At 51.1% G+C, this 13,731-nt stretch overlaps 1 protein-coding gene across 1 annotated transcript in view; it reads right to left on the bottom strand.

Moving 5' to 3' along the window:
• The window catches only part of PTK7 (protein tyrosine kinase 7 (inactive)), a 37,493-nt gene extending 23,762 nt beyond the window's left edge, over positions 1–13,731 (bottom strand). The window contains exon 1 of the mRNA XM_027742855.2: positions 13,685–13,731. Coding sequence (XP_027598656.2) covers positions 13,685–13,715 — 31 coding nt within the window. The 5' untranslated portion in view covers positions 13,716–13,731. The remainder of the gene's footprint in view (positions 1–13,684) is intronic.

The raw sequence follows: 13,731 nt of genomic DNA, 5'->3' as shown, positions 1-13,731 counted from the left end.
GACTGGTCCATTCTTTCCTCAGCTCCATTCCTGTGTGCCAGTTCAAGATTACATCTGCCCAGGCCCCGGACACCTTCATGGACCCCACCAGGAGCCCTATGACTTATGGCACAAGTAAGCCTTTGTTTGGAAACAACTTGGCTGCTGGCCTACCAACAAGTGACAATTGCTCTGCTGCAGGACTGCAGCCTGAGCTCACTTCAGGTAGTCCACAACATCTCTCTCCACTGCTTTCTAGGTGGAGCACAACCAAGCAAACATTGAGAAGCCAATTCTGCCCTTCAAACCAAGCTTTAGAACTGGCAGGGAATTAAAAAAGAAAATTAAAAAAAGCTGCAACCACTTAGCACAATTCCCACTAGCCTCCCCAGAACTGTTCAAAGAAGCTCCAAGCTGTGGGGGATCCCTGCCCTTCAAGGCCCAGGATCCCATACATGGGAATGGCCAAGCCCAGCTTCTGAGCAATTATCACAAGAAACCAGAACAAAGCCACTGCGGTTTGAACACTGTAAATCAATTGCTGGAGCAGACACTAAGGCAGAGCTCACAGTAATGCACTGGAGTACAGCTGGGCCATGGGAAGAGCTTGCTGCCACAGACAGCTCCAGTCCCAAAGCAGGCAGGTCCTACTCACACACCTGCTGCAGGAGAAAAGACCAGTATAACTGAGAAAAAAAGCTCACCACAAGGACAGTGAGCCCAGGTAACCAGCTGCAGACTCCTCCTGATTGTTCCAGCACATGTCAGGATAGATAGACCCTGGCACTGACTTCACTCGCCCACTCAGTTCAAACTAGTTTGGGGCTTCCCTGCCTCTGTTCCTTACATTCTACTTCCTCAGCCCAGACCCTGTGAATCCCAGCCCCCTCCCCAGCCACACATCCCTCCGGCTTCCTTCTTGCAAGACCATTCCAAACAGAGCTTCCTAACTCTGCCATAGGAGCTCTGCAGCCCTTAACTTTCATAGCTCCCTGCCTTCACCCTCACCAGAAGTGAGCAGAGACCCTGCCTCCCTGTGTGCTCAAAGCCAGGCAGCAGCCACCCCAAAGCAACAGCACATGATGATACCCTCTGCAGTCAGGGACGGGGCGGTAGTGGGGAGTGAGGTCTGGGGCAAGAACTAGCTGCTGCTTTGGCAATGAGCAAGAACAGCAAACAAGGGTGCTACTCTGCAGCCACAGAGTGATGGGAATATTTCGAGAGGTTCCTACTCATTCTCAAGCAGAGCAGGGCTGCTGCCAACCAATACTCCACTGCAGGCTTAACCAAGCTGGCAGGGCAGACACCATGCTGTGCACTTTGTCTCCAAGGTTGCTGGATTCATTTGTGGTCTTTATGGAGGACGTCTGGGCTGAGCTGCACTTTGCCCTACAGTCTCTCACAACATCATAGCACCTTGCTCAAACAGGAAAAAACTGGAGCAAGAGAGGGGAGTCCCCATGGTAGCCAAGCTCCTTGGCTCCCTGAAACAGCTGGGGCTGCTGAACCAGAACAACTGGCCTTGGCACTGCAGGAGCTCCCTGTCTGCCCTAGGAGTAGGTTGGCACCGCTCCGAGCAACAGGGCTACCGCCCGTGCTCCTGGCAACCCCTGTAAGAGGAGGCATGGGCATCTCCCCATGGAGACATGTCTGGACCCAGGAAAAGGATGCCATTCTGATGGGCCACTGAGGCCACTGTGTGGTCCCAGGCCCCTAAGAAAAGCCCAGGTACCCCTCCTGAGCCCCCAGCCCAGAGAAGCAGCCCAAGCCATGAGTGCAGTGCTGTGGTCATGCAGCTGGGAGAGGAACAGGGCAGAGTTGGTAGCTAGACCACCACTTCTCCTGCCCAAACATTCAGGGCACAGCTGCATGCTGGCAGCTGTCTGCACCACTTGGCTTCTGGCTTATGGAGAAGGAGGCTTGCTTTGGTCAGGCAAGTGGGCCTGTGCCCGTGTGCTGAGCAGCACAGGCAGTGGTGGCCATGGGACTCCCAGAAATACCAGGACAACATCTTCATAGCAGATAAACAGAGAGAGAGCAATAAGTGAGACAGGAAGACCACAAGCCCAGTGCAGGAGATGGGAATCCTGCTGGCTCAATGAAACCATCTTTAATGGTGCATCAGCCAAAGGCTCCCAAGCAGACATCGCCAGCTGCATTGCCAAGCCCCAGTGAGAAACACAAATGTTTCAAGGGTGACTCAGCACCACTGCAGGCTTGCTGCACCCACCACTCTTGCCAACTGACTCTCCCAGGCTTGCTCTGAGCCTTTGAGCAATTCTCTGGCTTCCTCATAAACAGCTGATGATTGCTTCTGGCAGCATGTGGCAGGTTGGAGACACAGTGATCTGAAGGCTAAGCTCTCTGGCCAGCACAGCAAAGATATTGCACTTTTCTCCCACTACAGGAAACATGGTAGACAGATGCCAAGTGGAGCTAGGACGAACCGCACACTTCCTGTGCAGTGCCCCACAATGGGGCATGTGAGAATGCAAAGGTCTTCACCAAGCAAAACTCCTCTGATGGTAGAGGAGAGCCTGGTGGTGTTGAACAGCCAGGCAGGTCCTGCCAGCAGGAAAGAGCTGCGACAGAGCTGGCTCAGCAATCCTTGCCCCGGAGCTGGAGGCGAGGACCTGTGGCAATGAGGCTGCATTGCTGCACCCACAAGGTCTGTGTGGCTCAGAGCTCGTCCCGTGGTAGCTGGGGCCAGCACCTCCTGATCCATCCTCACATCCCTTCCCTTGGGCTGAGGACCAAAGGCTGACGTTGTTCCTGCCATCCCAAGCCCAGCCAAGAGGGATTCCCCCATAACAGCACTGTGTGTGTGGATGGAGCTTCTGGCCAGGGCTTTACGTTTTTCCTGTTCCAGCTGAAACACCATTCCAGATGACAGGAAAAACCAGAAGAAGCTCCATAAAACTGTCTGGCACTTCCCTTCAGCAAACAGGAGCCCCAGCCAGCCACCCCAGAGAATGGAAACTCAGGCTGCAGAGACAAAAGGGCAGGGGATGGGGGTGGGAAGAGGCCAGGGCAAGGAAAGCAGTGCAAAGAGAAGCAGCATGCACATGGGGCCTGCAAGCCAAGACAGCTGCTTCATCAACACATCATAGGAAAAGACAAAGCTGCTGTCAGAGCCAGGTCCTCTCCATACAGCACGGTGACTACTCAGCACCTGAGCCAAGGCTGGACTGGGCATGGCACACTCCTGCCAGCAAGGCCTCTTTGTTCTCCCAGGGCTGACTGTTGAAGAAAAAAGCATATTTGGCACTGAAAGTGTTTGTGCGAGCTGCTTCTTTGCGTGCTGCCACTGGAAGGATCAAAACCTCCCCAGTACCGCCCAAACCCCTGCTGGCCTTTGGATACACTCTATCCGATGTCTTGCAGATCGTACTTGCTCAGGAGGCCAAGTGAGAGGGTTACAACCCTACCCAGGCAGACCTCAAGACATAGCTCACCAACAAACTCCACAAACACCCTGAGTGCAGGGACAGCAGCTGGGGAGGGAGGGGGCAACAAGGGGACAGAAAGCGCAGTGAAGAACTCACATCTACACTAGCGCAAATACCCTCTCCATTTTGCTGTCAGTTACATGTTTACACTATCCATATGGACATCCATGAGCAACTTGCCAGTCCCAAAGAGGACTCCCAGAGCTGGGGACAAAGGGACAGCTGCACTTCTGAGCCTTGCGTGCAGGGAAACAGACAGGGAGCTTATTTATATCCCAAGCTCTGCTCTAGGATAAATATTTTAAATCTCTCTCCAGGTCATGGCAGTATATTTACAGCTAAGTTTCCCTTAGTTATCTGCCTGTAGAGGCTCAGATGGATTTGCCATGAAGCCAAGATGATCCAGCTGGCCAAGCTCTCCAGACAGCTTACAGCTCATGGGAGAAATGGTTCATCCAGTACCATAGTCTTGAAAATTACATCCATGCACTGGCAACTGCTGCAGGGATGTGTACCCCCTCATGCTGCTGCCTCTCTATAGCCCACTCACAAGCATGCTCTCAGCCACTCTGCCTTCCCAGGAGCAAGGAGAAGGCAGAGGTTGGGAAATGCCACATACACCAGTAGATCAGGAGCAATCCTGCCGCTGCACTCCCCACAGAGCACAACTGCATTGTGGGTCCCACTGGAGGTGAGTGGGTCTCTGGAGCATCCTGCTTTGCCACTTGGTTTACTGAAGGTTTAACCTGTTTGCTCCCCTCCCATAGGAAGAGAAGAAGCTCCCAGAAGAGGCATTCACAACAAATTCACTTGAGCTTTTCCTAGCAGCCACCACAGTGCTGCAAACTAAAAATTGCTACAAAAAGGCACGGAGGAGACACCTCAAATAGGCTTCACTCCACTAGCTGCATTCGTGTCTCTCCTGTTTATATGGGCTCTGCACTGTTGAGTTTTGACTTCTGGCTGCCTCTGAAGCTTGAAGAGGATGGATTGGTTGCTCAGGGCTTCCCACTGGGTTTGTATGATTTCTGTGTCAACTCTCACAAGTGTTTCAGGAACACTAGTTCATAAATACTGCCTGCATCTATGTGGCACTGACTGCTTCCTGGCTACAAAATATCATCCACAACTCCCCATATCTGTCTCCCACTAAGTCCTAAGGTCTGCAGATTTCTCCTAGATCCTCCTCTTTTCATTCCTGGAAAGCTGAAGATCAGCCTTATTTCACAATCATCATTTACAGTTGTGCAGGGAAGCACTGTTGTCCAGGACCTTTCTTCCTGGGAGAAGCATCACCAGGGAGGCTGAACCTGCAGTATCATCTCTGAAAGCAAAGAGGGCACAGAGAAGAACAGCTCCTTGTTTATTTTCATTAAAGCCATTTATGAATCTATATTAAAAGCCATAAATATAGGAAAGCAGACAGAGAAGCTAATATTTCCTCTGCTCATGCAATATTAATTAAAAGGTAGCTTCTCTATGAGACATTGCTACATTATCCCTGCTAAAAATGGAAAAAAGTCACTGAGTGGGAAGAATATGCAAGCAGGACACTTTCTGGAATATTTTACAAATCAATAACCAAGCAGAACACTTGCACTAAATAGATCTAATGCAAAGCTCCAGTGTCAAATTAAAGAAAAGCTTGGCTATAACAGACTCACTGAGACAGAAATTCATGCTAACCAGATCTCCTTGAAAAACAAGCGCTTTCCTCCATTGTGGCAAAAAAGCTAATTTCCAATATATCTGGAGAGCAAATAATTCTTACTGGACAGCTACTAATCTACCAGTGTGAAGAGTACCTGGACATTTGATTAAATGCCAAGGCAGCACACAAACTGTGGCAACAGACAACCAACAACGGGTCCTGGAGAGCAAGAAGTTGTGCTGAAATATCTGCAGGTGCCTGGCTGATCACTGTGGCCACTCAGCAACCCAGGTAAAATGGATTGCTCCATCAAACCCATGACAGGCCTTTGTCTGCAGGAACGTATCTCCAGCCAGTGAGAGGCAGGGCCAAATCCCAGCAAGGCCACAGAAACAAAATGTGATGCTGAACGATGCCCAATATGACACTTGTTATTTCCTTGCCAAAATGTTGACCATTCAGATTAGTGGTTTCTGCTTCAGGCCACGTGGCTTTGAGATATTTCTTCAGCTAAGAGAAAGAATTCTTGTCAAAAAAGACTTATGATTTCCAAGATCCACCTGAACATCTCAGCAGCCCTGCGCAGCTCTGCTCTGATTTATCACCAGCCTGAGTGAACTGGGGGCCTGGCTCAAGGAGACAAAGGCAATCTCAGGATGGGATGAGAAAGCCACAGCCACACCTGGCAAAACAGCAGTGCCCAGAGGCAGACATTGGAGAGAAACCAAGCAACAGTAAAGTCTGAGAAGGGAGCATGTGGCATGCTAAGGTGGGTCTGGATAGAGGAGAGGAATCAGGGGAGACAGGAGGCACAACTGGAAAAGGAACAGCTGCACTTGGGCCAGAACAAGGCAGCAAGACAGAGGCAGGACCCGGGCAGGAGGGTCAATGCTGGTGAGGGCCCAGCCAGCAGCTCTTCCACTTACATATCTGAAGGCTGTAAGCACACACACAAAACATCAGGGAGAGCCATCAGGAGTGAACTCAGCAGAGAAAAAAAAGCAACAGACGTGTTGCCTTTGGAGCTCGGTTTTAGCTTGGAATATGGTGGATACAGAACTGTTCAAACCTAGCTGGAGGAAAGAGTGATCACAAAACAAGATCTCACTGCCATCTCACTGCTACAGAAGGCGGCTCAGCCCAGGAACTGGCCACTCCCACAGCACCTGCCAGGTGCCCAGATGTGTCCCAGGCTCACAGCGTTTACAGCAGGCAGTACGGATGGATAGGAACAAAGAACATCAAGTAACTCATAAGAAGCTATCTTCTTCGGTCCAAGACAACTTGCAGAATTCCTGCAACTGCTGAAGGAGACTTCCAGTGTTGGCCCCTCTGCAGAGGTAACTAAATTACTTGTCCTCAGCAGCACAGACCCATCTATGCTCCCATGAACAGATAAGGAGCACTGGATGCACTGCCCTGTGTGGCACCCTACAAGACTGTCTGTCTTTATCTTCTCTAGTCCTGTCTGCTGGGAAAGACAAAAGCCACAACCTTTCCTCCCATGAAAACTTCCCACAGATACAGGCACTGTAGCAACTCCAACAGAGCCAGCATAATGGAGCACCCATCAGTCTGTGCCACGTGAGTGATGGGCTGGCCCGGCAGAGGCAGGACACACACCAAAGCACAATGCACGGAGAGCAATAAAGGAACTTGCAAGCCACAGCTTGTCCTGCCTTTAACCATTTAGAGAGCCACTGTATGGTTTGAATCAAAGGCTTCCAAGAAGCCTTTGTGCTCTTCAAGAAGCCAATGAGCAACTGTAGTGAGGAGAGCATTCATAGCTGGTCTTAAGCAATACCATGCCTATCTTGTGCATCACTGGACAGCAAGGACAACCCCCTATAGGGCTGCCCAGAGGCATGTAAGCCACCCCTCTGCTGCCAGAACGGTACTCGGCCTTCACGTGCCATGGCTCTGGGGACAGACTCCTCTGGCTTTCTGGGGGACGGAGGACAGAGTCAACTTGCCAGTGTGCTCAAATCAACAGCAGTAGGGCGCTGTCTTGGCTGCTCTTCAGGGTGGCCTGAGCTGCATTCAGGTGTAAAATTCTGATGCTGGGACAAACCTCATTTCACAACAGCATCACAGGAGAGGAAAAGTTATAAAGCCTGTCACTTTAGAGCTACTCTGGAAACAAACATCTGCCATTAGCACTGAGGTCCGAGTGCACAGCACTCATGGACTCTGCTGTCTCCTGGGAGATAAGTCACCCAGGAACTGAACAGAGGTTAACCAGGGGCTGAAATACAAGTAGACTTGTAATCCTCACTCACTTAAGCCCTAGCCCCTTTCTGCACTAGCTCCCAGCACACACAGCAACCCCGTGTCACCGCTTTCTCCCAGCATGCAACATCTTTCCTTCCAGAGAGGGAAAGTTCATGCCCTGAAATCAAATGCGTCATGCCGCTTTCCAGACAGAAATCTGCTTGAATCAGTTTTCTTCATTCATCATCCTGCACAATACAAGCATCAATCCAAGACATCCCAACCTCACAGAGGTCCAGACCATCTGACAGTGGTGGACTGAATTCATGCACACTCAGGGGCCCTGTGCACACTGCAATCCACAAACGCTGAACTTCCTGCCCGCTCCATTCAAATCACAGCTTAATTTGACAAGGAGAAGACAGACCATTGGTATCCCACTGGCAAGCACCATCTCACACAAGGAATCATCAGTTTAAAAACAGTCATGCCTCCTCTCCAGACACACAATCTGTGTGGACCTGCTGTGCAAGGGGACAGGAGTTCAAGAGTACTCCTCACTGCGCTGTTCCATCCCGACTTTTGCAGCTGGATCTGGCTAGCTTTCATTCTGCTCTCTGGGGCATCTGAACGCCTCAGCATTCACCTGTTCACTACCAACAGAAATGTTTTAAGTAACGACATAGGCCTTTACCTGGATGTCACCTACAATTTTTAAGGATTAGAATGCATTTTCAAGAGAAGCCTTTGGAAAACAATTGCAGAGGGTCAAAATCAGAGAACAGAGAATGGATTTTTGAAAGCTAATCAAATAAAAGGAGCAGTCTCAGGCAGTAACAGTCTGCAAAGAGTATCAACAAAAGCACCTACCCATCAACTTTCCCAAACTACTCTAAGACAAGCAAGCTCAGGAATGGTCAGAGCTGGGCAGGCACACCCAAACTCCTCATCCCAGGCACACAGAACAGGCTTTCAGAAACTTGCAAACCACTCTGAAGTCCCCCTTTGCCTCTCTTTGTTGATCAGAGAACATGTATTAGTTACTTCTCAGAGCAGAGGGAAGCAGTCTCTGTCTGGTCACAGAACAGACTGCTTCCCTGAAAATGGCAAGGCTTAAATTAAGACTAGAAGTACTGTACGGCTCAACCTTTTAAGATCAGGGAAAACATTTTTGTATTAAATTTAAAAAAGAGCTGGCAAGAGTGAGAAATGGAGCCGGAGTAGCAGTCAATGAAAAGCACATGCGCTGCAGACCTGGCTGCCAACACAAATTGATGCTTTGAAACAAAGACCACTTGTGTTTGGCTTGAAGATCTTCCACAGCTACTCGGCAAGGGCTGCACAGATTAAAAGGAGACACAGGTAAACACAGAACAGCACTTGCTGCCAAGTATTTCCCTGGAACAAAGGAATAACCAGAAATGGAGTGCTTGCCTTGACGGGTTAGCATGGGTTCATCCTCACCGTGCTGCAACACACCAAAGCAGAGGCAAGACGAAATACTGGACAAACCTATTCAACCTCTATTCAAGCAGCACCCAGATCCACAGCCTGGACATGGAGAACTGCAGCTGCTAAAAACACTGAATGTGCCTCCATCCTTAAGAGCCCACAGGACTACAACCAGCCTTTGCCCACTTCCAGAAGAAACCCCAGACATCTATTCTTCCAGTACTTCACTTCTTGAGACTGCAGACACTTGTGTGCCTCCTGCAAAGCTAGATTCTGGTCTAGTTCCCAGACTAACCTATATCCATATAACAACATACCTTGCAAGCCTCTTTTGCTTTCTACTGCCTGCACAGTGATATATATGTTCAGAAAGCACAGGAAGAGTGAAACAGGAAATGGTTTCATCATTCTTCTCCAGAATGATAATCCTTCAGTCTGGTCCTTTTATAGGGACACCACCTGCCCTCTAAACCAAACAGCAAGAGCAACAGTTCCCATTGTAGTGCAAAGGTGGACTTGCTGGCCCTGTATGACTTGAGAGGTGACTGGACACTGCTCCCTCACATAGCACCCAACAGCAGTGCAGGAAAGCAGCCTCTGGATCAGATCCCACAGTGTTAGGTGGGGAAAAGGAGAGAGCTGACACCTCATCAACACAACCAGCACAGCAGATCCTGACAGGGTCTGGTAGGATGAAGGAGGTAGAAGTACAGGACTCTGAACTGGCCACATCCTCCAAAATCAATGTGCTTGCTTCTTTGTGCTGTGGTTCAATAGCTTTGGCATTAGGAAGCAAGCAAACAGGTTTCTAAAAGACCCCAGGGTCCCCTGTCTTATTTGCAACTCCCTCAGAACAACCTCCCTAAAAATGCAAGAGATGCACAACGTTTCTGGACTGCTGAAAGCTCACAAGAACATGAGGAACAAGACGTGAACTACATGCAGAGCCTCCAAACTATGGCAAAGCCCAGAGAGTGGCTGCTGCTCTAGCAGCAGCCATATGAAAAGCCTGAGAATCTGCAGCATCCCTACCTCCTTCCTGTAAGGTCTCTCTCAGAGAACAAATTCTTCCATGTCCAGCAGTGGGATTGCTTATTTCAGGCAAACCAGCACATAAGGTACACTACATTCACAGCACAGCCTTTTAACCCCACTGTGCAATACAACATCTGCTCTTCTAACAGACTAAAAAGCATTTACAAGTAGCTCTTAGATGACACCTTCCAACATCTTCCAAGCAAGGAGCCTGACATGGAATCAGACCACTCACCTTGGCACCTCTGCCATGCTGAAATGTACACTGAGGACCAATTACCAATATGCTGGTCTTTCTTTCGGTCAGCTGTCAAATCGTCATTTCTCCATCTCTCCTTCCTCTCTCCCCCAAGACACAGTTGATTTCTTATAAAGGTAAAAAACACTACAGTTGCCTTTCTCCCACATCAGGCACTATCAGCCTTCTCCAGGAGGTATTTGCCATGCCAAAGGCCCACCTGTGGCCCTGCCTCTTTCACTTACACAGCAAAATCCACTGTGCTGGTTCACAGCCTTTGCAAACCCCACCAAACCCAAAGTTAACACCCTGTGCAACTTAAACCTCACCAAGAAGAATGTTCCTGTGCATCTGCCAAACATCTTGTTGGTCTTGCTGCCCTCCAGGCTTCCAAAGAGCTGCCTGTCCCAACCCACGAGACCACGTTAGGAGAACGAGAACTGCTCCTTGTGGTCTGAACAAACAATAACATGTCCCCCAGTCTCAAGGGAATTTCCCTGCAAACACCGCAGCAGCAACTGCCTTCACAAAGAGCACATTTGTACCTAAATTTGTCCACTGCTAAATAAGCATTTGTTCCAAGTTCCCAAATATCGAAAGTAGTGGAAACACTCACTGTTAATGTGAAATATTTTGCATTCCAGGCATGAGAGGTATGCTTGAAAATGTTCAGAGAGGAAAGAGTGTTTATTCACTGGAAAGAGGTGTACTAGTCCAGCTATTTACTTAAGTCCACGTTAGCTTGCTGGAATATAGCTTTGATCTTTGCAACTTAAATAGCAGATGAATTGAAATGAAGGCAAGAAAAATATTAGTGTAAAGATCCTCTAGCAAATACCTGTAACCAGGCCTCACAGCCTTCAGATCTTTTTGAAGTGCCTTATCGCTTACAGCCAAACTGGCCCTTGCATTCTTGTCCATTGCCCCAAAGCCAGGCTCTTCTCTTCCTACCCCTTTCCTACCTTCTTTTCTCCATTCCCCTTGAGCTCCATGGCCTTTAGAGAAAGTGCAGCCTGCTCTCCTAGGACACGTGCCTATCTGCTTGGATGCAACATGGACCAGCCCTTGGCCAAGCATCTGACCTACTAGCAGATATGAGCTGCCATCCACTTGCCTCCCTTGAGCAAGAGGTATTCAGCAGACTGGGAGGAAACATATTCTAAATCGGCAAGTGTTCATTACCCAGCATGCAACTAAATACAGGGTGCTTGCTGCAGTTTAAACGTCTGCCCGTCTGCCTTTAGAAGACAGCTTCATTCCAGATCAATTAAGAGCTCAGAGGACATCTTTAAAGGATGCAGAACATGACAACCCTCTGATCAGTGCCAGCTCACAGTGGTTCAAGACCCCACTGTGCAGACAAAGAAGTGCCTATGGCCACGACTATGGAGCTGCCATGCCTTTGAAGCTCCTGCCACATCAGGGTTCCAGCCCGCCTAGAGCCCCATCTGAACACAGCCAAGTCCCAAGGGGGATCGGATCATTACCGTCTTCAGAAATTTTCTTCTTTAAGACCAGGCTTGCTAGCAAACATGAGAAAAGTACTGCCATACAGAAACACAGAGCTCACCACAGGACATGGAGGCATTTCCAGAACAAAATCAACCTTTTGGGGTTTTTTTTCGCTTCAAAGAAAAGTTGACTCAGCAAATATTTCCTCTGCTAGCACTTCAACCAGATGTTCCAGCCTAAGTCAGCACACATTTGGCATGGTGCAGTGCCACTGCCAGAAAGATCACAGCTTCACTGAACAACGGAAATGGAGGAACAAGGACCAGCAGTCTAGGCACCGAGCACTTCTGAAACACATGGCAAAGGACCTGCATGAGCCTCCACGCCTCACAGGTCTTTGCCCAGTGCTCTTTCCAAACAGCATCTACAGGCAAAGGGAGACAACGCCTTGCAGCCCACAAAACTTACCACTAGCCTATAAAAACCTAGATGTCAAACAGTATGTTTCACCATCTGAGATTTTTTAGTGTCTGAGAGCCCAACAGCAGCATGTTCCTCCCAGTGCTGCAGGACATGGTCTTGCTCAGCAAGAGAAACAAGGAGTACTGTACATGCTTGGAGCCACACAGAAACTCCAGCAACTGTAGAGCGGAGTGTGCTGGTAGGAAAGGCAACCGACAGCCCTCACAAGCAGGTCTGCACATCCCAGCTGCCGGTAGTGGCCTGCTGGCAGCTAGGTGAATGCTGTGGCAGGTTCACAGGGCCCTGTGGCTTCAATCCAGGGCCCAAGCTAAGCATGCACTCCCTCTCCAGAAACAGCCTTCCCAGAAGGCTGCCAAGACGTTCTGCAATCACGGTGCTAATCAGCTAAGTAAGCGTTGCTTTTCATGCTTATCAGCTGTAAATTGGACAATACTTACCGCCTGGCAGCAGGGCTCAGCCACACCTCCAGATATGGAAGGGCAGAAGCTACAGATATCTTTCCCTCAGAGGCAGTATCCTACCCAAGTGCTAAACTAAGATTGCTCTTGATTTTGCAGCAGAAACTGGAAAGCAAACTCTACAGCTGTGCACACAGTGAGACAGAAAGGACTGCAAACGGCTACTAGCAGCACGCAGGACCCTCCCCATCTGCAGGGCTCCAAAGAGAAGAGACAAAGTGCTCTGTTATGGGGCAGCCGTGGGACCTTTCAAAGCCAGGTTGAAAACCAGCTCACAGCCCCTGCGGCTCTCGTGCCACATCCAAGACCTTGGGCTCCTCAGACAAGGGAAACGGTGCTAAGAGGCCAGCGGGGGAGAAACACCATGGAGCAGAGCGAGGGAAGGTGGGTCTGGGCTTTGTAGTTGGAGTTGGACAACGTGAAAAGCAAGCAGCCAGGCAAATCAACGGGCCGCAGAGCTAGGGCAGGGCAGGGAGGCTGGCTCACACCCTACACGGCATGGAGGTTGGCACGGGGGGCGGGGGAGAGGGCTCATCCAGATGCGCTCAGCAAGGGACAAAACCCCTCCAGCAGCCGGGAGGTCAATCTCCACGGGTGGAACCCCCCCGCGCACCCACTGTTTGTTCTCGAGTTTTGATCTGATCAGATTTCATAGGAAAACCACCCACCACTGCACACAAACAGCCTTCCCAGTCTCAGCTCTCTCCACGGAGCCCGGAGGGGCGCAGGTCGGGGCCAAGCCTCGCTAGAGGGGCCTCCGGGAGCCCTCCCCGGAGCGCGGCTGCTCCGGGAGTGCCTGCTCGCCATCTCCCAGACGGCAAATGTCTGGCGCATTTGCATCCCTGTGGATTTAGGCACGACGCTCCCCCATAGGAGCGGGCGGGCGAGCAGGGCGAGCCGGCGCACGCCGGGGAAGGAGAGCCGGGCGAGGCGCCCCGGTGGCTCCCGGGGCTGCGCGGGGCGGGGGCGCAGCCGCCCCCGGGCTGGAACACACAGGGCCCCACGCAGCCCCTGCTCCGCGCCGGAGCCCCGATGCTTCCCCCCTCCCTCCCTCCCTCCCTCCCCCCCTCCCCCCCCCAACCCGAGGGGGCGCAGACCACCGGAGGCTCGGCCCCCGGGGACGGCCGCACCTCCTTCAGCCCCGGAGCCCCCCGCCTCGCCGTCAGCCGCATCGCGGCCCAGCTACGGACGCGAGAGGGGGGCGCGAAGCCCCGCCGCCGGGACCTGCATTCCCGGGGCGGGGGAAGCTGCGGCGGCTGCCCCGGCCCGCACTCACCCAGCACCAGCAGCGCCCGCACCGCCGCCATCCTCCGCACCCCTCGC

Source organism: Pipra filicauda, unplaced genomic scaffold (genome assembly GCF_003945595.2).
Source record: "Pipra filicauda isolate LSUMZ 115617 unplaced genomic scaffold, ASM394559v2 scaffold419_size605101_pilon, whole genome shotgun sequence".
NCBI classification, from domain to species: domain Eukaryota; kingdom Metazoa; phylum Chordata; class Aves; order Passeriformes; family Pipridae; genus Pipra; species Pipra filicauda.
Note: the sequence above shows the minus strand (reverse complement) of the source record. Positions and strands in the feature narration are given on the sequence as shown.